A 25,719-nucleotide genomic window follows, 5' to 3' on the forward strand; every position below is an offset into this window, starting at 1 on the left:
GTCTTTCTTGACCATGTGGGACATGGAAGAATAAATTATAGGACATATCACAATCCTCTCTCTTTCTCTTTATCATAAACACTCCTTCCTTCTACAATCCCAGAATCAGTCCCTCCCTTCTCCACACAGCTTATTAAATATCATGACAGCTCTCATCCACGAAATCACAATAACTTAATGAAATGAAATAATAATTGTAAAAGGTTTTTTCTTCCCTTCCTGAAAGTTTTCCAACATTCCCATTCTACTCGTCCTGTAGATATGTTGCCAACTCCAGCCTTTTCCCCCTGTGTTCACGCCCTCTGTGTCAGGGAGGGAGGGAAAAAGTGAACAGAGAGGAAAGAGAGAGAAAAAACCAAATCGCGGAAGAGATTGTCTCCAGCAGTTCGAGTTTGACAAGTTTTTTCCCGTTGTTAAAGAAGAGACTGGAAGAGGGAAAAAAAGAGGCGTAAAAGAAAAGACAGATCATTTAGACTCTTGAGTACCGGTGTGTTTCATGGTAAGTGGACTTTGTAAAGTTTTTTTTTTGGGTTACTTTCTTTCCAGATTTTTGCGGGTTTTCTAGAGCGCACTTTGATGGCGGGTTTTGAAGCGCCACGTTTCCGATCCGCCCTTCCAGTGCAGGACTGGGACTGGCCTCAGACTGGCCCGGGATTGGACTGGGACTAGCCCGGGTCTGGCCTGGGTCTGGCCTGGGACTGGGCCGGGGCTGCGGGTTCTACCTTTTATCACATGAAGAAAAAAAAGAGTTGATTATTCGTGTTGAAATGTGATCCTGTAGATGATCTGAAGTTCTGAAGCTGGTATGGAGTTGAACATGGCGAACTGTACACACCAAAGAGAAAGAGAAACGCTTTGCTCAGGAATTTCCTCAACCATGAGACTTTGGTTTTGATTTTCTATTCCAATGATCAGGAATCTCAGTATTTATATCCTGAAAAATCACTTTAATCACTAATTTGTACTTGTAGATGATTGCAGAAAAGCAGACAAACAGCAGAGGGTATTATTATTATTATTATTATTATCATGGCAGTCTATTCTGCTTTAAGATTATAAGAAGCTGTTAGCTGAAATGTTCTCTATGTGTATCTCCTACACACTGTCTCTGATAACCTTCAGGGGGAAAAAAAAACCTCTCTCACACACCTACACACACTTTCACACACACACACACACACACACACACCTAATAGCCTGTCTCAATATGCTGCAAACACCAAGAACCTTCTCACAGCATGTTCTTTCCTAAACTATTTTCAACAATATCAAAAAGATCTGACCAATATTGTCATTCCTGAACCTTTCAAATCATGAAATGTTCTAGTGATACACAGAAGAAATGCAACTCTCACTAGGAACCTTAGGAACCCTCTGGTAGCAATACCAGAAACAATGCAGTTCCTGTATAGAATGTATGAATACAGTGCCAGTGGGAGAACCCAGGACCTTCTACAGGATCTTCCAGATGTTCATTGTGGGTTCCGTGTGCCAGAACTCGATTCGTATCCAGAACTCCGGTTTATATTGAAATGATAAAAGTCTTGTCTCTAATCAGCCACAGGTTTTAGCGTGCAAAATACAAAAAAAATGGGTGAATGGTTGTATGTAAACGCTTCCTGTTGGGAATCAAGAGTTTCCACATGGAGGACATTAAGGAATTCCGCCTTGCGAGCACTTTCTCCAGGAGCGCGCAGGAGCGGACACGCGCGCGCACTCGCCAACGCCGCCGACGCGCATTTATGCCCCAGTGCCTGCTTGTGAATCTTTAATGGCGTGGCGTTGCACTTTTTCTTTCTTTTTATTCGTCGGATCGCGTTCAACCCTCGGAGGAAACGCAAACCTCCATCGGTGCTGCCGCGCTTCGCAGAGAAACGACACCCATATATTGAATGACGCGCTTCTGGGCGTGCGCGCCCCCGTGCGAGACTAAATGCTGATTATAAGCTCTTAGTCATTGATAAAAAAAAAAATACCTTAGCGACCTGACTGATCAAGTCTCCTCCTAAAGTGGCAGAAAAAAGCAGAACTTGGGCAGATAATGTGTATATGATTACCCTGGGGTGCGTCTTTAATTATTCAACTGACCCTGAGACTGCAAAAGCAGAGGTCATGAGAGGTCAGACACCCAGAGCTGGAACAGTAGTAGCTGTAGATGTAATACAGTAGAACAGCCTTTTGGCTTATCTTATCTCAGAAATGGTGCACAGTGTGTCAGGTGGCTGTTTATGTGCAGCTTGAAGAGACATTCCCACACCCTCATACAATTCAGCCTCATGCACCATTGAATGCTTTCATTTAAAAAATAAATGCATTAAAATATGGCTTAATAAAAGTCTCATGTGGTGATCACAGGCCCTATGGTAACAAACAAACTGCATTCCTACATGCTGTGGAGTGAGAGATTAGACGGCAGTCAAGTAAGGTTCCTTGGGAAAGCCCTCCTCATGCTTCCGAGTATTTAGTGAGGAATTTTAGCCAGGTGAGCATCTTTAGAGCTTTCGAAAAGGAAGATCTCGGCTCGCACGCTTTGTATGATCAGAAATGGTTGGGTTTCATAGCATGAGCTTGAAGGACAGGCTTTCCGTTTCCTGTGCTGTACACAAGAGATTCACACGGTAGTGCGTTCAGGATTCTGGCAACCGCTCTATGAAACCAAATACTTTAATAAGCTACTAGTGTGTCAGCTTGTGCTCGCTTTGCTAATTAGCCTAATCGCCAGGTTTCCTGGACATTGTGAACTTGAAAAGCTGAAAAATCATGCTTCCAAATTAGTCAAGAAACTAAAAGTTGTGATTATTCTGATTTGACATTTTGATTTGATTTTGACTCGTCATGTTTAAGTGACTAAACCATGCGTGGAATTCCTGCAACTAACAAACTGTTTTTCTGTCGTCCCTGTGTGGTATCACTTTCTTTTTTTATTGTTCCTTGCCCTGGCGATCTCTCCTTCACAACGGCCTGGTGAAAAATATGATAGTGTTATGACACGTGTAGTGATATGTGGCATGGAGTGAAAGTGAACAATGTCAGACCAAGAAGAAGAGTGAATGGATGCGTAAACAGAGCACATGGCCAGTGTATTAAAGCTGGCAAGCTATACAATGAGCGAAAAAAAAATGGTTTGGGTTCAGGTAATCCCTCAAGGTAACACAAAGCGGCTGTGCAGTCAGGTCTTCAGGAGATCAGATGACCTATCGGAGATCAAGAGAGTCATTGAGGCGGCGCCCTCCTCTTTTCCCTTATCTACATTCAACTGTCAGGCCTAAGACCTTCATACATAGAACTCACTTCACTTTTCAAGTTAAACCAGATGAGTTTATCACGTACCAAGCTGCCGAAGACCTTGGATTTATGCTGCACATTCTGTATGTTGTGTACGAATGCCAGATCTTTTTCGACAGTAGTATTTTGCAAGACATTTGGGGTTAGAGTGAGGGCTCTGTCTCTGGCATAGTCAAGAGTCCTTACTCAGCATTACATTTGTGTTACAAATGCAGGTAATATAAGTTATAATGTTCAGTCACTAGCTATGAGATTTATCCTCTGAGTGAGCACTTCAGGGCAGTTCTAGGCTCCGTTTTTGCCATTGGTCTACTAAATATAATCTTAGCAACTATTTTGTTTCTGTATTTCTAGAATTTTAGTACCTAATCAATAAAAATAAGCTGTTTTTGGTAACCTTCCGCATGCCTAATGATGACCTTTGATGAATAACCCCTCTTATATAATTCATGCATTTCATTGTAATGTTCTCTTGCTTGTGCTAAAATTAGATCAAACATGGAAGCAGCTATCAAGACAGTGGTAACAGTCTTCTTGAAGTCAGCGAAAGGCAAGGAGAACCTCGGAGCAAAGGAATTCCAAAGCCTAGTGAAGAACCAGCTGAAGAACATATTGACGGTTAGGATCTGTGGTCATTTTCTAGAAAATCCAGACTAATTATTCAGCCCCATCATTCACCATTTCATCAACTGATAACAGAAACTGAAAGGTTGGATATGTTTTCATTTTACTATTGCACATATCTGTGCTGGCTGAAGCCTGTTTCAGGTGAGACCTGAAGCTGTTGAAAAATCATCACGAAAACTCAAATTTCTCTTAAACATTATAATAACGCACTTTGTAAAAAAATGTCATGATTCACTAGAATTTGTAAGTTAAAAGTGTGAAATGGTGAATGATAGAATACGTGGTGTATAAAGACTTCGGAAGATTCTATTTAGTGTTTTCAATTGTTCTAGAGACACGTTTAACCTGAGAAGTGTTAAAAATGTGCGTCGTTATGTTACAGGATACAGAGAACTCTGAGGCCATCAAAGATATGCGCCAAGGCCTTGATGCCAACCAAGATGGAAAAGTCAGCTTCCAGGAGTACATGACGCTGGTCGGATACATGGCCCAGTCAGTCAGTCAGCAGCGTTGTGTCAAGGAAACCCAAGTGGCGAGTTCAGGTCCGGAAACGCAGGCAGAGGCCAGTGGAGCTTCGAAGGCTGAGCCTGAGCCTGAGAAAGTGGTAAAGCCTGTGAAAGAAGAAGAGCCAGCCAAAGAGCAAGATGAGGCTGTGGATGTTGAATTGATCGGGGAAGATGAAAATGAGGAAGAGGTGATTGCAGTAGAGGAATGCACGTAGGCTCTTGAGGCGGTTGAAGAAAACATCTCGAGACCTTATATAATCCTTGTTTTTATTGCAATGATTTTTGTTCTTATTTCTTAGCTAAATTTGACCAACACTACAATTTTGTACCACTAGATAAATGTGTAAACCACTCGATACTATTCAGAAGTCCTTTTTTTTCTATTGTATAAAACATTGTTTTTTAAACCAGTTCTCAGACGGTCTCCAGCCCCTCCAGATAATTTACATTTCCCTCTTCACCGGCTCACAAAAGACAGCGTTAGAGCAAAAAATGTGGATTGTCTGGGGGGTGCGTGAGGACAGTTTTGAGAAGTACTCGTCTAAATAGACACAACTAACACAATGTACATGTATTGTATTTTATCCATTTTAAGATTTGGATTTGTATTTGTATTTACATTAACACTACGTTACAACACGGATGTTTCAATGTGTTACACAGTACCTCTAACAATATGTTTACAAATGATGCTTTCATTGGCATGTTCAATTAAAACGACCCTGGTTTCCTCCTGAGGTAACGGTACGCCCATACTGTATGTGACCTTGTTCACTTTGTGTTGCTTAGCATGTATGCTAACCCAGTTTCACAACAATTGCTGACTAATATTCAGCCCTATTTGTCACACCACTGCCAAATCTGAATGAAAACCCATTTGCATGACAATAAACCAACAGTTTTCTTCGAGCATTTATCATGTAGCTTGTGTGTTCTCATCCTTAGCTCCTTTCCGGTTTGGCTAATCTCGTTCTATTCTTCACAGCTTAAGCTATATTCCTCTTCATGCTCCACAGGCTCAATTATACAACATTTCTGTTCCTTTCTCATTCTAATTTATAAGACTTTTGTCCCAATACTTCTAACAAACAAGAACGTATGGATTTGAACGTTTAATTCAATCAATTTATTTTTATTTGTTTAGCACTTCTCAAAGCAGCTTTACACAGATAATGTGGTGATAAAGAATAAATAAGATTGTACACCATGTGACTCCATAGGACCATTAAGTATTGGACCACTGATCCTAAATTCAAATAAGAGTAAAGTGCTTTTACAGCGCTCTATCAACTGGGTGTGTTCTGTGTGTCTTGTACACATTGCTAACGAACTCGGCTGCGATAGTGCAAGGTCTTGACTGAAAATCCAGTATGGAAATCTCCAATAAGATTTTTTTTTAAAAGTTAGCTATCACCATAATGTGGGACACCACAGTCAACAGCCAGTGACTGAATGAATGAGATTGGTACAGAATGCTAAACCACCTGCTAGTTTAGTTCACTTCCTGTCCTGCATTTTTGCCACTTTGACAGTGTATATGCTATGGCTGTGCTCCATGCATTCACACAAAATTTGTCATTTTCTCTAACAACACTTCTGGACATTCTTGATTGGGGTTTACTTTAGTTTACTAATGATAAAAAAGCATCTCAGTGACCACTAAAATGTATCATTTGTATTTATGTATGTTTTCTAAAATAATTATGATATTGGTCTGTTATTATTACAATTGTCCATGTTTTGCTTAATCCTGTATACTATATATATATATTATTCGCCTCTATACCTGACCTGGGTTTCAAACGGGAAACATTGCTAGTTATTTCGATTTATATATTGTATCATTCAGGCTTTTGGTCTAATTCGGAGCAGTTTAAAAAAAAATAGTTGATAGTAGTAGACCAGTGTATTCGACAAAGTTTGTTTTGGGAAAAAAAACAGAACCAGATTGAAGGTTCACTTTTCATTCAACTGTTGCAAACAATAAAACCGTGGTATAAATGTTACAAACTCTGAAATGGGATGCTCATTTAACCTGGCACACACAGATTACCACAAAAAGAAATGTTTAACAGAAGTTTCTCTATAGCACATGAATTAGCTAAGCAGTCCTTAGAAGTTTTAAAATATTTAGCTTACACGTATAATTGGCCAATGTAACGTTGAGCGCAAGTAAAAAAGAGGCCTTGTGTGCTTCGACTATGTAAACCTTTGGCTGTGTAATGGTTGTGTTTGCTTTTGGTGTGGCTGACGCTGTGACGTTGGGCTCCATTACGTTAGCATTATCAATGCGGCGTCACTCTGGAGAGCGATATGGGACACCGCTGTGACAGCCTCCTCAGGTTAGCGTGGCTAACGTCTTTTATTATGCAGCACTTGGATATGTTGCAGGCTGCTCAGTGTTCAGAGCTTTTTGCTTTCATACGCTGTATATAGAATTACTTCATAATAAATTACTGATGTTTTTAATAACAATAACAAATATGCACAAACGTGGCTGGACATGCTTCCTGCCTGGCCCATTCCTTTTTTTTTTTTTTTTTTTTTTGAAATATTAGATCTTCAGAGCGATACTTTTGGCTTAACATACTCTGCACTTGCACCATAAATCCTCCTACTCCCTCCAAATCTCCCTCCCACTTCCAATTCCCCAAAAATTGGACATTGTTTTGGTGAAATAATTTGTCTAGCATGTCTCTATTTGAGAACTTTACAGCTTTGCACAGCTCTTCTGTGGTCAAACATCTACATTTTGCTGTAGAGTTACAAAAGTGCTTATTTAAAAAGCAATGAAAGGTTTCAAAGCTATCTGAGTTTCCTTGCATGATCAAGTAAGTGAACACAAGACAGCATGAAGGACAGGAGGAGGGGACGATGGAGGAATGGAGAAACATAAGCTGATGGAGACATGCAAGAGGAGGGAGGGAATAGGGCTGAAGGATATTTAAGACCTGGAGATGTGCTCTCTATTCATCCGTTTTGTTGCATCTTTCTAACGGCCTGCATCTCTGACTCTTTGGCATAGACAAAAGACACTCTTCAGCAGCTCTCAGGTAAGATGAAATAATCGGCAAATGTAAAGTTTCTTTTCCAGATTTGATCTGATGGCTGCTGATCGGACTTGTGGAAATTAATAGCATCTCATTTTGCTAATCATAATTGTACAGTTTGATATACCAAAGTCTAATTGAAAACACTTATGTTTGGGATGTTTAGCATTTTGCATTCATCTAAAGGTCTTTTTTCACACATGCTTCGTATCTATAACATTTTCCACCCATATTAATTGGATGCGTCCTTATTTCCTACAGTTTGCCAAACAGAAAGACTCATTTACAATGTTGCTCTTACAAGGTCACTTAGTTTTTGTTTTCATCCGTGTCATGATTGCTGTGGCTTCTCATTGTGATTCTTCATCCTACAGATGTTCGCCTTGCTAATGAATTTGCCTTCAAACCTATATTCTTCCAGAAAAGTGCCATATTCTGCGTTCTTGCTTGGATTCCCTGACTGGATGATGCGCCATACAGTAGTTCTGCTTGTAATCCCATTTTACTGTTCTGTAATTGTGCCATCTGTCTATCTGCAAAAATATTATTCAATAGTCTCATAGTAACTCGAACTAGATCCAAAACCAACATTACATCGTTCACACTGGCTGTATTAGTTCCACAGCAGCATCCAAGCGCCGTAATTAGAATCTGTAATGAATTAATGAGGTACATTAGATGGAGTAGGGTTTGGTATGAGTTCTGGAGACACGCAATCCCAGTATATTTGTTTTCAGCTTTAAAATATATTTACATATTTATAAGCAGGAAACAAACATTATAAATTGCAATTACCTCATCTATTTGTTCATAATTGCAAAATAGCTTTGTAGCTAGTAATTAGGAGTCATTGTCAGAAATCTAAATTAAATATTAACATAATAATGACAGTATTTTCATTACGGTCACTTTAGACCTTTTACTACATGGATTTCCTTCCATTTAATGTGTCAGTCTTATTGAAAGCTTCAGGTTATTTGGTCAGATCTCATCAAAGGCTTAAAAATCCATCTTCTACATGTCTATATACATTTTGTGTAACATGACCTCAATTCAACAAAGCATTCACACTTCCCACTCATCATGGAAAAGTCTTACTCTTAATAATTATCTGTTTCTGCAGTTTGTCCACATCAACAAAACACTCTCATTAGTCGTATTCCCTCGACTCAAATTGCATGCGCTTTCCAGGTCTTTCTTGCCATTTCTTTTTTTCTCGTTTAATTCCTTTTTTAATGACTGTGTTTGTGTCTGTATAATCCCAGTAGCTCGGCAAGCCTGGAGACAGAAGAACCAAGATGCCACGCTCAAACTGTGATGTGTAAGAATGCGGTGCTCCCTTTTTTCTATCCAACCCCCCCACAACTTTCTCTCTCCCTCTAGCTCTCAGTTTAAATGAGAAAACTATGAAGAATCATAAAGAAAAAAAAGCTTGTTCCATTTTAGGTGATCTAAGATTGAACCTTTTTTAATTTCAAGTAATCGGATAATCCTGTTTCTTTTACACCACCCAAATCTTGTGCTTGTGCCACTTCTATAAAGCTAAAGCTCTGCCCATGCCAAGCATGTAACCTCACATGCGGCTGGGACAAGTGTGCACCAGGCTACTCTGTGTTTAACCTTTGACCCTTCTACATTCTTGCAGCATGGCTAAAGAACCTAGCACGAACCTGGAGAGCGCCATGCAGATGCTCATCAAGACTTTTCATAAGTACTCAGGGAAAGAAGGGGACAAGTACACACTCAGCCGAGGCGAGTTAAGAGAACTGCTGACAGAGGAGTTGGGGAACTATCTAGGGGTGAGAAGACACATCATGTGTTGGGCATATAACACACACACACACACACACACACACACACACACACACACAATCTATTGGAAAAAAATGAGCAGAAAAATATTTATCTTTCAAGTCATGCCATTTCAGAACCTGATGACTAATAAGTAAGAATGAATAATATTAAATTACTCAACAGTAGTACTCACAGTATCAGACAATCTACACTTTGTGGCATGTTGCAACGTGCGAAAATGCTCATTGCATTTAAAGATACATACCTGGAATGTTTCTCTCAATGCTTTTGCGTAACCATTTCCCCATTCACACTCATGACACGGTGGTTTGGAACTACACAGTAATAAAATGTGCTCATACCTTTCAAATGATGACATCACAGTCTCTCTATAATAGCAAAAAAAGACATCGGAAATCACGCATGCAATACGCTGAGAGGAAAAAGTTAACTTGTCCTAATATGATGTCCACTTATTCTGGGTTATTAGGCTTTAAGGTTGATATGGTTCAGTTTATTCCATTTCCACTCAATTCCCATATCTGTTTACAATCATTCACAAACATTCTGTATTTTCCAAATTCACCCCCAACACTAATCCTGTTCATTCCGTCAAAAGAACGCACAAGACAAGGATGCCGTGGAGCGAGTGATGAATGACCTGGATTCCAATAATGATGGTGAGGTGGACTTCACTGAGTTCATTATCCTGATGGGGGCCCTCACCGTGGCCTGCAATGACTTCTTCCTTGACAGCCCTGCACCCAAGAACAAGCCTGAGGCAAAGTCAGAAGGAGAGAAAAAAGAGTAATGACGAGGGCATGTAAATGAGAGCAATGTATCGGGTGGTTTCTTTAAGCAGTGGCGGTCTGAGAAGGGACCTGTCTGTTTTGTGTTATTCATTACTTGAAATTTCCAGTTATATTGCTTGTCATCACTCTGTGCCCTAAACATATTCAATCATTAAACATATTTGCCCAACCCGAATCTAATTCCCCAGGTAAGCAGATAAGCAACAATGCAGCTGTAGAGGTGAAGTGCATCTGGTACCCTGATGATTTATTATTAAAACCTTCCTGAAATTCACATGAGGATGTGGACCAGATGGGGTTAGGGTTAGGCCGAAGTGCGGGGTTAACCTGATTTGTAACACACACACACACACACACATACACACACACACACACACACACACACACACACACACACATATTAAGAACAGCGCCACCAGTGTTGAACATTTCAGTTCTTTTCAAGGCTCCTATTTTGTAGCCTGTTTTGTTAAATGTTGATATGTATCTGTATCATTACAATAAACACGTCTAATTGATCTTCACCCGTCTCTATTTATTGTGTAATGCTCAATTACATGAACAGTACTGGTGAGATAAATGATCATCAGGAAACACTCGCCCCACAATAAAATAATCCATGAAAAATGAAAAATGAAATTAAAAAACTACATGAACTGGAGTCTTGGGACATTTTCAAGCCATATGTTCTTCTTCCTCAAACTGTTACCACAAAGTAGGAGCACACAATTGTGTAGGATGTCTTTGGATGCGGTTGCATTAAATTTTCCCTTGACTTGAACTAGGCGCAACCCTGTTCCAGCATGACAAATCCCCTGTGCAAAACCCCAGCTCCATAAAGAAAATTAAACCATATGGTTTGAAGTGAAAGATCTCCTTCTATAGAGATCTGAACTTAACCCAACTGAACACATATGAGATGAATTGGAACGCTGACTGCACACCAGGCCTCAGCGCCCTTGTGGCAAAATGAGCACAAATCTCCAAAACATACTCCAAAATCTAGTGAAACATCTTCTCAGAAGAGTGCAGGTTAATATAAGAGCAAATAGGGACTAAATGTTTAATGCGATGTTCAAAAAGCACCTACCAATCTTATGATCAGGTGTCCACAAACTTTTGCTCATGTAGTGTACATACTGCAGACGACCATGACAGCACACATATATATATATATATATATATATATATATATATATATATATATATATATAGTGCCCTCCACAATTATTGGCACCCCTGTTTAAGATGTGGTGGACTTCTAAAAATTCTCCTTTTTTAAAACAACATAGAACCCAAATGCAAAAAAAGAGAAAAATCCAACCTTTTATTTAAGTACATGACTTTGGTGGTAAAAAAATCACACATTTAGAAAAAAAAAAACTTGAAATCATGTGCCACAATTATTGGCACCCTGATGTTAATACTTTGTACAACCTCCTTTTGCCAACAAGACAGCACTTAATCTCCTCCTATAACATTTCACAAGATTGGAGAACACAGAGAGGATTTTGACCATTCTTCTTTGCACAATCTTTCTAGATCATCAGTGTCCTGGGTCCTCTCTTATGCACTCTTCTCTTTAGCTCGCCCCACAGGTTTTCGATTGGGTTGAGGTCTGGGGACTGAGATGGCCATGGGAGGACCTTGAGTTTGTGACTGCTGAACCACTTTTGTGTAGATTTTGCCACATGTTTTGGATCATTATCCTGCTGAAAGACCCAATGACGACCCATCTTCAGCTTTCTGGCAGAGGCCATCAGGTTTTTATTTAAAATATCCTGGTACTTCAAAGCGTTCATAATGCCATGCACCCTAACAAGGTTCCCAGGGCCTTTGGAAGAGAAACAGGCCCACAGCATCACAGATCCTCCACCATACTTCACGGTGGGCATGAGGTGCTTTTCGGCATACTCATCTTTTGTTTCGCCAGACCCACTTAGAGTGTTTGTTGCCAAAAGCTCAATCTTAGTCTCATCTGACCAAAGCACACGATCCCAGTTGAAGTCCCAGTACCGCTTAGCAAACTCCAGACGTTTACGTTTGTGAGTGTTAGTGAGAAAAGTTTTTTTTCTTGCATGGCTCCCAAACAGCTTGTTGGCATGTAGAGAGCGTCTGATGGTTGTTTTGGAGACTCTGTGACCCCAAGATGCCACTCTTTGATGCAATTCTGTGACGGTGAGCTTGGGAAATTTTTTTACTTCTCTTACCATCCTCCTCACTGTGCGTTGTGGCAAGATAAACTTGGGACCTCTTCCAGCCTTGTTTGTCACTGTTCCAGTTGTTTTAAACTTCTTAATGATTCCTCTGACTGTAGATACCGGCAAGTTAAGGCGAGTGGCTATTTTCTTGTAGCCATTGCCTGACTTATGAAGGTCGACACACATCTGCCTTACTTGAATGGTGTGTTCAACCTTAGCAACTACAGAAAATATATATATATATATATATATAAAAAAAAAAAAATTAAATTTTTCAGAGGAATTGTCAGGGGTGCCAATAATTGTGGGACACATGATTTCAAGTTTTTTTTTTCTTCTAAATGTATAATTTTTTTTACCACCAAAGTTATGTACTTAAATGAAAGGTTGGATTTTTCTCTTTTTTTGCATTTGGGTTCTATGTTGTTTTAAAAAAAAGGAGAATTTTTAGAAGTCCACGACCACATCTTAAACAGGGGTGCCAATAATTGTGGAGGGCACTGTATATAGACATCTGTTCAGCCAGACCTGTGCCTAGTTATACACACTTCTAAAAGAACTAAGACTTTTACTCAGTCATGGAAAAGTCTCACATTTAGTAGTAGATTTTAAGAATCAGTTATGACTGCACTGAAATTCTTGACCATAAAAACACATTGTTGTTCAGAAAAAAACAAGTTTTATAAGTGTTGAGGATCCAGATGTGTATAAAATCAAATACACTGCCTCATACTGAAATAGAGCATAAACACACACATATATATATATATATATATATATATATATATATATATATATATATATATATATATATATATATGTGTGTGTGTTCTATGTGCTTTTTGAGCATCACATTCCACATTTAGTACTAATTCTCTCCTATAATTCCCGTCCACTCTTCTGGGAAGATGTTCCACTTGATTTTGGAGTGTGCTGGTAAACATTTGTGCTCATTCAGACACAAGGGTGTTAGTAAAGTCAGGTACTGGTGTAGCGGAGGTGAGGACGCCTGGGGTGCAGTCATCGTTACAGTTAATCTCAAAGGTGTTCAATAGGGTTGAGGTCAGAGATCCATAGCAGGAGAACTTGCTGGAACAGGTTTGGGTCTCCTAGTTCAACTGAATGGAAAATTTCATGCTACTGCAACCAAAGACATGCTATTAAATTGCATGCCTTCAGCTTTGCTATAACAGTCTGGGAAAGAACCATGTATGACTGGAGAAGTCAGGTGTCCAATTACTTATGTTCATATAGTGTTTATATAGATAATACTTATATACAGTATATATAAATACACACAATGTTGGTTTTTTTCAGAATTCTTGAGATAGCCAGGATGCCTGACGATGTATGAGATGAGCGAGTCGTCTCTGGTGCATCTCTTTCTTTTCTTACGCAACTCTTGTGGTTAAAGATATAGCATTTTCGACATTCCTTCTCACTGAGAAGAGAACTACGGAGTGTATGGAGTATGGAAGCCTCCCTATGTGTTTGTGTGTTTGAGGAACTTTAGGCAGCTTGCTGCGACACATCCTGGACTTTACACACATCCTGCCTGACCTGTTAGACCTGTTCTATTCACAGATTCGTTGATGGCTTCAATATCAAAAAGAAAAAAAAAGAGAGAAAATCAGAGAACGAGTCTGATACATTTCTGGTTGTTTGGCATGGGCGTGTGAAGGCGGAAGCACATGTGCTATCGTTTAAACTTGGGTGCTTATTTAGTGCTTAGTCATTTTCGTTAACCCTTAGTCACTCTCTGTATCTTTGCTTTATCCTTAGGCTAATTCCTTGATCTTATGCAAATTCCTTAAACCTGATGTAACGTCCTGTACTTTAGCGAATGAAGGGATGCCTTTCAAAACAAAAGTAGCAAAGGAATGTGCGTGTCTGTATGTGTGTAAATACAAACTATGATAAAGAATGTTTGCTTAAAGATCATTTCAGGATCTTATATGTAGTCATTTTTATTTCCTGAGCTAATTTATGGTGTTAATGTTAGCCTGGTAACATTAATGCTACATATTGCACAAAACATGCTAACAGCAGAATGAGGTCTGTGTGTGTATGTGTGTGTGTGTGTGTGTTTATGCTACGTGTAATGGTTGTGTATTTGTGTGATCTTGTGCCTTTCACGTACACCGTGTCTTGGGTGTCTTGGCGCCGACCCGGCCTGTCGTTGTGGCTTTGACGCGTTGGTGTCGTCTGACTCCGCTGGAAACTGTAGTGTGCCCTGTCACTCTTATCTGGCCACACTGTCTCCAACAGGCCTGACAGACACTCCAGCTCACTTCACACACCACACACTGCTACTCTTCTACACTACCAACCCTGTCTGTGTCTTCCTTGTGACATTACATTGGCTCAGAATGACCTGCTTGCTCACACTGGTACAATTTTGGGATGAATTGTAATGCTGATGGACCCCAATCTTCTTACCTCACCTACATCAGCACCTGATTTGACCAACCACATTGTAGCTTAATGATCACAAATCTCCTCAACAACACTCCAAAATATAGTGAAACATCTTCCCGGAAGAGTGGAAGTTATTATAACATCAAAAGGGGACAAAATGTGGACGTTCACAAAGCAATCTAGTGATCAGGTGTCCACAAATATTTATTGTGCATTTTTTTGGCACCAAATTTAAAATGAAGCCATAATCTTATGGATTAATTTATGTGGATAACATCAACAGTTTAAAACAATAGTTAGCAGGTGTCAGTTTTGCAGTTAGAAGAAGCAACAGTTTTGTACAATAGACATTGACACAAAGGGGTTTTACAGAAATCAGGATATACAATTTTAAATCTCTTCTTCTTTCATGTTGTGCTGAATTTCCTGTAGCGCTTTTTAGTGGTCAGGTTTTCACAATGGGACTGTTGGATATTTTGGTACTGTCTCTAGTGTTGGACAGTAACGAAATAAATGTAATTAGTTACTGTACTTAAGTAGCTTTTTCATATCTGTACTTTACTGCTGTATTTTTATTTGGGGTGATTTTTACTTTTAACTTCTCTACAGTACACGCTCTGTTTCGAACTTGTTTTGATTGGCGCTTGGTGTATCTACTGATCACCGACATACAGTTCAGCATCAGTTAAACATCAAGCAGAACATTTTGAGAGGAATAAATGATGGTGAAAAGAAGGTTTTGAACTCATGATCATTTTAATAGAAATCAATCAGTGTTTGAGTCATTAATATTATTCTATTAATAGATCAGTGTGCTGAGAGTCACATTCGAGTCTTTTCACATAAACTGAGTTGAATAAGCAAAGAGTTTTGTAACAAAAATGATTATAGGATCATTATAGCCATAATAAATCATAGTACTTTGGATACTTAAGTACATTTGAAGGCAAATACTTAATTTTGTACTTTTACTCAAGCAAAAAGTTTAAAATAAGTTTTACTTTTACTGGAGTCACATTTTACCCAGCGTATCTCTACTTTAAATCAAGTACATGGTTTGTGTACTTTATCCACCACTGCACCTAAAACACTGCAATGCCAATGAATTTGTATCTTTCAGTGCAGGTGCTGTGCAGAGAATCATTTAACACCCAGGCAATGTTCAGGTCAGTGGTGGTCCTATGGTGCTTCCTTTCTACTGATTAAATGAAGAGGATGAAAAGATGGCTCAGTCATACACAAATTGGCGGCTCTGGTTGACTAAACTGTGGTTTGAAATTGTATGAAGGTAACTTTTAATGCGTATGTGCTTCCTTTTCTAGATTACTAGTTAATTGACTTACTCCACATGTTGTGCTCTGTTTTTCTGTTTGTTTCTCACACACCTGAGTCAGGCTACGGTAAGCGAGTAACAAGAGACCACTCATATTACTGAGCTAAGAGCACAGTAATGGTGTGTGAAAGGTAAAAAGAGAGGGGGCTTAACGCATGGAACATGGTATCAGTTCCCCCTTAAATGTGCCTACTAGGAGTGAAATGATCCCATGGTGGTGCTCTGTTGCTTTTTCCCCCCTTACCTGTCCTGCTTGTCTTCTAGCTATCACATATTGCTGCATATCTAACCTTAGCTTTGACCTTGGCGTCTGTATGCTTGGTGTACATCCGATCTGACAACAGTCATTAATCTCATCATCTCCCTCTTCCATTCGCCTAACCTTTACTGTGACTTTAACCTGACCATTACAGCATCGCTGAGTTAACATTTGATCTGACTCCGAGACAATACCAGGAGCTATTCAATACCCGGTCTTACATTAACCCTAATGAGGGTTTAAGTGTGCAGAAACGGTTAATTATGACTAACAGAGACCGACACCAGAGTAACACCATCGGGATAATTCATAACTAATGATTAGGGGGGATTGATGACAGGGGTGGACTGTGTTCTGCTGGAACAGAATCCTTTGGGTGTCATAAATAAAGGTGCTTTGGGATCTACAGTACAACTCACTTGGAGAGAGGTAGTGTACATTAATGGAAGTGTGCAACAGCAACATTTGCGAGGTCTTAAATGAGACATAAAGTCTTATATTGAAATAAAGTGAATGTGGGAATGTAAAATGACTTAAAATAATATTGGAGTATTTACATTGATATTTGTTCTGTTCCATATCAACCTCTGCCAGAGGTCTTAACAATAACACTTTTATTTTTGTTATTTTTAAATGATTGATACGACAGGAAAATTTTGATTTCTTTACTTATCCCAGTGACACAGAAAGCCAGGGTCAGAGCACAGGGTCAGGCATGTTACAGCGCACCTGGAGCACAGAGGGTTAAGGGCTTTGGTTAAGGGCCCCAAAAGTGGCAGCTTGGTAATACTGGGGCTTGAACCCCTGACATTCTGATCAGTAATCCTTAACTACTGAGCTACAACCTCCCAAATGAGCATTTGGATCATAGATATCGATTATAGACTCTTTAACTCAGCATTATAAATGATTATTTACGCATTATATATGATGTATATACATTGTCATCGATTACTAAATATACTGTATTAATTTGGTACCATGGCAAAACATTTTTTTATTCATTTTAGATTCATTTACATTCTGTTTTTCATTTCCTGCCTCCAGACAGTAGACAGACGAAAACCAGCCTAATAAAGAGCCCTGTCTATTCTGTCTGGAGTGTATTTGTATTTGTATTTGGGGATTCTGGTGATGACTTTGTTGTTTTCTCTCTTTCACTGTATTTTGTCAGAACATATTGCAAATTAGAGGCAGCAGTACAACAACAACAACAACCAGTGAACTCCACACGAGTAGGACTACCCAGTGGACTTAACTACTGGGAAGTTAAAAAGAAAAAGAGGAAACATCATGAGAAAAGAAGAAGCAGGATTGTGCTAGAGGATAAGAATAATAATAAATACATGAATAGTAATGTAATTGGTCGAGTTTATTTACCACAAACAAGCTTTGAGAGGATTTCAAATGTAGTTCAATATAATTCAATATTTTCCATTTAGTTTTTATGTATTTTCATTTATTGATAACTGTAGAATACACTATAAGATGTTTACAAATCTTATCTCAAACTTGGGTACACTCTATAAAATGCTACTGGGTTGACAAAAATGCTTGGTTTGGGACACTGACCTGAAAAAGAATGCAATATTACATAAAAATCTAATTTGTTTTTAAATTTTTCAATTCAAACCTATTGTTTATAAATGTACACGGATATCACGCTATCGTATTTTAGCTCAAATAAGCATCCTTTCGCTATGTTTTTTTTTTTTTTTTTAGAGAGATTTAACAAATTAAAGCTGCTTTAATTTACTTCATAATTCACAAGACCGCTAATAATTCCTTTGTGATGATTCCAAAATACCTACACAGGCATAATATTGGGACATCATTATATTATAATAGGTGAAGTGAAGAACACTGATTATCTCTTTCTTCATGGCACCTGTTAGTCAGTGGGATACAGTATACCAGGCAGCAAGTGAACATTTTGTCCTCAAAGTTGATGAAGGTTAAAAAAAAAACCAGCAAGCGTAAGGATTTGAACGAGTTTGATAACGGCCGGAATTGTGACGGCTAGACGACTGGGTCGGAGCATCTCCAAAATTGCGGCTCTTGTGGAATGCTCTCAGTCTGCAGTGGTCAGTATCTATGAAAAGTGGTCCAAGGAAGGTGATCCGCTGGCAGGGTTCACTGGAACCAGTGGCGCAGTGGTGAAACGGTGACAGGGTCGTGGGTGGCCGAGGCTCATTGATGCACATTGCAAGCGAATGCTGGTCCGTGTGGTCCGATCCAACAGATGAGCTCCTGTAGATCAAATTGCTGAAAAAGTTAATGCTGGCTCTGAAAAGTTTCCACTGTACATATGGGGCTGTGTATCAATAGACCAGTCAATATTAGCCGGGTGGTCATAATGTTATGTAATGTTATGATCTGTGTATATCTTCAATTTCCCAGCAATGAAGAAGCGAATATGATGAGGAGAGAATAATACCTATACTTTTCTTCAGGGTGAGGTGGTATCTCAGTGGATAAGGCTCTGGATTACTGATCTGTGCTCCAGGGTGCTGTGTCATGGCTGGCACTGAACTTTGAACCCAGCTTCCTAACATTGCTGGGATATGCGAAGAAAGAATATCACTGTGCTATAAAGTACATTTGAGACGCAAAAAGCGCCATTCTTTCTTTCTTTTCTTTTTTTCCTTACATGTGGACTTAGTCATACAACAATCATTATCCCACATCAGCAAACCCTTCAATTAAATAAAGAAACAGATCAGTGGGCCTTCTTAAATCTCACTGAGATGCATGTTTGTTTCCTTCATTTACTCTACAACCATTTGTTGTACTGTAAAGTCATATTGGCATTAATAAGTGTAATACATTACACCTCCCAGGATGTCTTGAAAAAGTTTTTTTTTAAAGCATTGCACAACCCATACTTACTCTCTTTAATTATAAATAGTCTCTTAATGCAGAATGTCTACATTTTTTCTCGAGTTTGTTTCTACGTTTAGTTGCCGTGCAGTGTGACAATACAGCCACTAGAGGGACCCCGTGTTACTGTTTGCACTGCTGCTGTTGAACACTAAAATAACTAAATATAAGATTATTACACGTTTTTAAAACTTTACTAAAATAATAATAATAATAATAATAATAATAATAATAATAATGCAATTACACACACACACACACACATACAATATATATATATATATATATATATATATATATATATATATATATATATATATATATATATATATATATATATATATATATATATATATATATATATATATATATATAATATATATATATATATATATATATATATATATATATATATATATATATATATATATATATATATATATATATATATATGTATATATATATATATATATATATATATATATATATATATATGTATATATATATATATATATATATATATATATATATATATATACATATATATATATATATATATATATATATATATATATATATATATATATATATATATATTCGCACTACAAATGCCTGTTTGTGAAAGGGCCATGCGTTAGGAGTCAGAAAGCACTGTCTGAACCATTTGCTGTCTGTCTGAACCAAAGCAATAAATTGCATCGTCTTGTGTTGAATCAAATCTAAATCGGATCAAACTGCATCGAAATGGGGGTGAATCGTATCGTATCACATCGGTAGCTGCTTCATATGTGTCTTAAATTCATCAACATGCGAATCTTATCGGCCTCAGTTATAGAGAGGCACGTTCTTAACACACACATACAGTACAGACCAAAAGTTTGGACACACCTTCTCATTCAAAGAGTTTTCTTTATTTTCATGACTATGAAAATTGTAGAGTCACACTGAAGGCATCAAGGGCTATTTGACCAAGAAGGAGAGTGATGGGGTGCTGTGCCAGATGACCTGGCCTCCACAGTCACCGGACCTGAACCCAATCGAGATGGTTTAGGGGTGAGCTGGACCGCAGAGTGAAGGCAAAAGGGCCAACAAGTGCCAAGCATCTCTCGGGGAACTCCTTCAAGACTGTTGGAAGACCATTTCAGGTGACTACCTCTTGAAGCTCATCAAGAGAATGCCAAGAGTGTGCAAAGCAGTAATCAAAGCAAAAGTGGCTACTTTGAAGAACCTAGAATATGACATTTTTCAGTTGTTTCACACTTTTTTGTTATGTATATAATATAAAGGTGTGTTCAAACTTTTGGTCTGTACTGTACATACAAACAGATCTTGCAGTTCCCTTAGAAATGAAGTAACAGACAAGTGGTTAGTGTTTTGCTAACCAGCTACTTTGCATCAACAGAGTCATAGCAATAGAACTCTCTCTTTACTCGGGTTTGATAGAATGCGTGGTCTGGTAATTAAAATGTTTTTAATGCATTAGAAATGAAAAAAAGCTTTTTATTTAATGCATCAGAAATGAGCGGGTAAAATGTGTTTTGAATTATAATGAAAAAACAAAGTGTTTTTTTATAATCTTTAAAACGGAATCACAGAGTAGGATTTTAAGATCAGATTTGATACTTGGCTGAGGACCTGCGGCGGTGTGATGGTGTGAGATTACCACAAAAACCACAACAGTGAATAACGTATTGGCCCGTAGATGCATACGGGATCATAACTTTTTCTCAGCATTCAGTTTTCATGCTGCGCCACTATTCAAATATGGAGAACTTCAGAGTGTGGTACACGTCTCATGAAGAAGAACTGAGAAGGAAGCCATAATAAAGCTGAAAAACACTCCTAGTGAGCTAACTCTATATCATTTGACTTGCAAAATAGCTTTGAACCATTTGCATGAAGAGCTGCAAGCCGTGTGCATGAGGTCGGAGAAGTGCAACGTTGACGTTTGCCATCGTCTGTTCTGCAGTGATTAAGAATGTGCAGAAAATCTCAAGTGATTACGTTTTGAAGAAACGAATAACATTTTAAATGACTGCAGCTGCTACACCATTCGCTGCCACATTGCAACAGCGTGGCATCAGTTTCCAGCACAAGGCTCTTTCATAATCTCTCCGGACGACTGTGTTTGCCAAAATAGCTGCCTGATTTGATCCTTGCTGCATATTTATTTGACAGTACAAACATGTCGAATGTACAGTGGATTCAAAAAGCATTCAGACCCTTTTGTTTGTATTGTGTTGTAGGCAGTGGTGAGCAGTAACAAAGTAAATGTAATTCGTTACTGTACTGAAGTAGCTTTTTTCACTTACTGAAGTATTTCCATTTTGGGAGACTTTTATATTCACTTCTACATTTCTGGGTCCAATATTTTTCTTTTTACTCAACTCTTCAATTCAATTCATTTTTATTTGTATAGCTTTTTTAACAATGAACATTGTCTCAAAGCAGCTTTACACAGATAATGTGGTGAGTAAAGTGAATATGTTCTTTATAAGTAAGTTTGTCCCTGATGATCGAGCTGGTGGTGACTGTGGTGAAGGAAAAACTCCCTGAGATGGCATAAGGAAGAAAACTTGAAAGGAACCAGACTCCAGAGGGAACCCATCCTCATCTGCGTTGCACCGAATGTCCATTTAGTGCAGATAAACAATGTTGCGGGGTGCAGTGATTATGATCAGAAGCAGACTGTAGTCCTGAGTCAGTGTAGGAGACTGTTGACATTAACTACAGTCCAATCCATCCTCAAAGCACCCGTTCTTACTCCGGAATTTCATGGAACCACCCAAAGCGCTGATGAGAAACCGTCCCAAGCTGCACAGAGTGGCCTCCAGTCGAAGAGAACACCATCCAGAGGCAGGCCTGGACGAAGTGGGAAGATCCACGGAGGAAAGAGGGGCAGGAACAGTGGTCACTACCTTTTGCTAAATCAATTGTTGCTTTTTATTTATGAGAGGATATAAACATAACACCCTGTTTTGAACTTGTTCTGATTACAGCTTAGTTTATCTACTAAGCACAAACATACAGTTCAGCCTCAGTTCAACATCAAGCAGAACATTTTGAGAGGAATAAATAATAGAAGAAACTCCTGACTCGAACTCGCCATAACACTCTTTCACTTTAATTGCGTGATTTGACTCATTCATTTCATTCGATTAATAGATTGGTGTGCTGAGAGTCACATTCGAGTCTTTTCACATAAACTGATTTGATTCATCAAAGAGTCTTGACTGAGATGTTTGACATGACATACGTTTAACAAACAGCGATGCTACAATGAGTCGTTCGAGGTGTAAGAACATCATTGAAAAAATTATGAGAAGAAGACCTCTCCACATGATCTCACTTCTGAACCCACCCTACTCGCCAGATTTGGCTCCTGCAGACTTCGCCTCTTCCTGAAGATGAAGATCTAGCTCAAAGGTCACAATTTTGACACCATTGCGGAGATCCAGTGCAGATCACAGAAGTGCTTGAGGGTGTTGATGGTATTACCCCCATCGGGTCTGGAAACTCCAGCAGGATTGTGACTGAGAGCTGTTGCGCTGCACCATTTCTCCACACCAGGCATTTATAGTAGAGTGGCAAGACAGATGTTTTTGTGTAATAAAAGACATATGAAAGCAAGAACTCTAGCAACAGAGACTTTTTTGGCAACAATTCTTAATTCTTAAGTTCTGTAAAGCTGCTTTGAGATAATGTCTATTGTGAAAAGCGATATAGAAATAAACTTGAAGTTGAAATGTATTCTGGTCTGATGAAATCTCATTGGGTGAAGCTGGCAGCATAATGCTATTGGGGTGGTTCTCAGAGTCAGGAACAGTGAGACTGGCAACAATTAAAGGAGGATGAATGCAGCCAAACACAGAAACATCATCGAAAGAAACTTGCATGTAAACTCAAACTAGGGCAACAGTTTACATTTCAGCATGACAGTGGCTATAAGCATAAAACAAAAACAGAACTGAAGTAGATTCAATAAAATTTTTGAATGTACATAAGAAGCCAAAGTCCAGACTGAAAAAAAAAACCTGATCAAAAACCTCTGTGAAGAGAGCTGAAGAGCTCACCTGGCAGTTCAAAGATATTTGCCATGACAAAGCTTGAGAAGATCTACCATACTGTGATTTAATGCACCTCTCAGTCTCAGGGACAATATTTTGATTCAACTTCAACAAAAGCTGTTTGGTAGAAGGTGAAATTGCCTCTTCTGCAGAATAAATGAGCCGTGCTGAATAAACCTGCCAGACAAAATGTAATCGTGTTGGTGATTTTTAATTAAAATATAATAGTGTATAAACTACATCTATTGAATCATAAATGTAGTTGAGCAAAGAATAAAAGTTGCTTATATCTTTGATACTCAGTAAAACTAGACAGTAACCAAAAAATGACTTACCGTAATTTCCAGACTATAAAGCGCACCCATATATAAGCCGCACCCACTGAATTTTACAAATATTTTTATTTTTAACATAAATAAGCCGCACCTGTCTATAAGCTGTCTACACTAATGAACTTTACACAGGCTTTACTGAAAGACACTGTCTGTTACACGGTGTAACGGGTGAAATATGTTGCGCTTCCTTTAGGAGCATAGCGGTATTTTGGGAACAGCACGTCACTGCATTCTGCCGCTATTACTGCATGTGTGTGCGTGTGAGAATGAGGAATATGTCCTAAGTTTTTTTGACTAACCAGTAACGCTGTTGCCAAGAATAATAAAAAAGTACGAGTTTTGGAAACCTGTCTGTGCTTATATGATTTCTGTTGTAACTGGAGTTAGCGAGCTCTCCCTTCACCCAGACTCAACGCGTTACAACGGCTTGTATCTAAACAGTAGCCTACCAAGAAAGTCATTGTTCACTGTCTTCCTCCTTCCTTTCACAACTACTGTATTTCTCTGAGGAGTTTATCTTTTGGCATCATCGTGCGTTTAAAAATCACCTGATGGAAGTTTTTCTCCCGATGCCGTGCAGCTCAGAACACAGGTGAGGTGCGTTTTTTCGTTTCCGTTCGGAAATTTCATTGGTCTAATGTTATGGGGTTCAGTTTTATGGCTTGAAGTTTGTGAAACCGGAAAAACCCAGAAAAAAATCATAAATTAGCCGCTTCGTTGTTTAAGCCGCGGGGTTCAAAACGTGGGGAAAAAGTAGCGGCTTATAGTCTGAAAAATACAGTAAGTACAGTAACAAAGTACATTTACTCAAATGCTTTACACCACTGCCCACAATACAATCACACATGCAACAAGTCCACAAGAAACCGCAGTACATTTGAAATATAGGCCTAATTGCTGTCTTTTTCTTGATCGTGGCAGTAGGCAATCTATAAACAACATTCTTTGTAACAACATACATATGTAACTCTGAGTAAGAGGGTTTATATATATATATATATATATATATATATATATATATATATATATATATATATATATATATATATATATATATGATTGCTAATAGCTGTACCTGAGTAGCTGAGGATTATTCCACATTAACAGCATAAAGATCCATGACGTTACTGAGCAACTCAAGAACTATAAGGACAGATTTAGACTGTAATTAATATCAACAATCAGGTTCATTGGCTCAGGACCACAGTTTGCCTGAACATTTTGGCATTTAAACACCCATCGCTGAACATTACACCTTAACAATGATGGAACTGTAATGAATGGACATTTGGTGCGACCCAGATGAGAATGGATTCCCTTTTAAGTCTGGTTCCTCTCAAGGTTTCTTCCTCATGCCATCTCAGGGTGTATGAGGGATAAACTTATAGGCACTAAACCTATAAATTCAAACTTAATAACATCTTTATTTCTGTGAAGCTGATTTGGGACAATGTCCCGTGTTAAAAACACTATACAAATAAAACTGAATTGAAATTTGCTGCACATTCAATGACAATTTGTCAGCAGTGTCTACGATATAACATAAGTAATAATAATAATAATCATCATAATCATCATAATTAGCCAATAGGGCTAGGAAAATTAGCCACTCTGGCATATTTACAGTATCATACTGTTGATCAATGAGCATTGTCCCTATCAAATAAATAAAAATAAATAAAAGTATGGTATAGGACAGAGCATTCACTATGCAAAAACTGTTTATGGCAACTGTAGTCATGAGGTATTGTGTTGGTTATATTAATTACAGGCCAAATTCATCCGCGTCATTCTTGAATTGCTCAGTAACTTCATGGATCTTTAGACTGTTCATGTTAAACCATTTTCATCAGCAGCACCAGAGAACCCCATCCAAAGTCAGGGGATGAATCTAGAAGGTCCGGGAAGAAGAAATGGACAGAATCACTGGTACTAGAGTACCAATCAGTGTAAATTTGCACTTTTATTCCACACTAGCGCTTTCACTGGGTTCAGTCTTCCTGCCATGCACATGCACATGCACATGCACAGGCTTTACTGCTACATTTGCACATTTCTTTGCACTTGTCCATCCTTCTGCTTACTGCTCAAAGTCCATTTACAATAAAAATGATGTTGATGAAAACAGCCACTTTTTAATGCTTTATAAACA

The 25,719-nt window shown here is 38.5% G+C and overlaps 2 protein-coding genes across 5 annotated transcripts; both read left to right on the forward strand.

Annotated features, from left to right (window-relative positions):
- The first annotated feature begins 342 nt into the window (after positions 1-342).
- s100u (S100 calcium binding protein U) lies at positions 343-5,330 on the forward strand. Its single transcript, XM_046844193.1, has 3 exons — positions 343-499; positions 3,777-3,903; positions 4,295-5,330. The coding sequence occupies exons 2-3, from the start codon at positions 3,784-3,786 to the stop codon at positions 4,631-4,633; spliced, it is 459 nt and encodes a 152-aa protein (XP_046700149.1). The 5' UTR covers positions 343-499; positions 3,777-3,783; the 3' UTR covers positions 4,634-5,330.
- Positions 5,331-6,559: 1,229 nt separating this feature from the next.
- On the forward strand, positions 6,560-10,581 carry s100s (S100 calcium binding protein S). 4 transcript variants are annotated; one of them, XM_046844191.1, is made up of 4 exons: positions 6,560-7,959; positions 8,734-8,789; positions 9,114-9,267; positions 9,882-10,581. In XM_046844191.1, exons 2-4 carry the CDS (start codon positions 8,767-8,769, stop codon positions 10,071-10,073), a joined length of 369 nt encoding a protein of 122 aa, XP_046700147.1. In that variant the 5' UTR covers positions 6,560-7,959; positions 8,734-8,766; the 3' UTR covers positions 10,074-10,581. The 4 variants fall into 4 exon arrangements, with proteins under 4 accessions (XP_046700147.1, XP_046700145.1, XP_046700146.1 ...); XM_046844189.1 differs by having other exon boundaries at positions 8,737-8,789; XM_046844190.1 differs by having other exon boundaries at positions 6,560-7,471.
- Positions 10,582-25,719: the final 15,138 nt, after the last annotated feature.

Source organism: Silurus meridionalis, chromosome 29 (assembly GCF_014805685.1).
Source record: "Silurus meridionalis isolate SWU-2019-XX chromosome 29, ASM1480568v1, whole genome shotgun sequence".
NCBI lineage: Eukaryota > Metazoa > Chordata > Actinopteri > Siluriformes > Siluridae > Silurus > Silurus meridionalis.

Coding starts and splice junctions, on each gene's coding strand:
- s100u (XM_046844193.1), top strand. CDS start 3,784: ATGGAAGCAGCTATCAAGACAGTGGTAACAGTCTTCTTGAAGTCAGCG. Junction 3,904..4,294: donor AGCTGAAGAACATATTGACG/GTTAGGATCTGT, acceptor GTTATGTTACAG/GATACAGAGAACTCTGAGGC.
- s100s (XM_046844189.1), top strand. CDS start 7,843: ATGTTCGCCTTGCTAATGAATTTGCCTTCAAACCTATATTCTTCCAGA. Junction 8,790..9,113: donor CCACGCTCAAACTGTGATGT/GTAAGAATGCGG, acceptor ACATTCTTGCAG/CATGGCTAAAGAACCTAGCA. Junction 9,268..9,881: donor AGTTGGGGAACTATCTAGGG/GTGAGAAGACAC, acceptor TTCCGTCAAAAG/AACGCACAAGACAAGGATGC.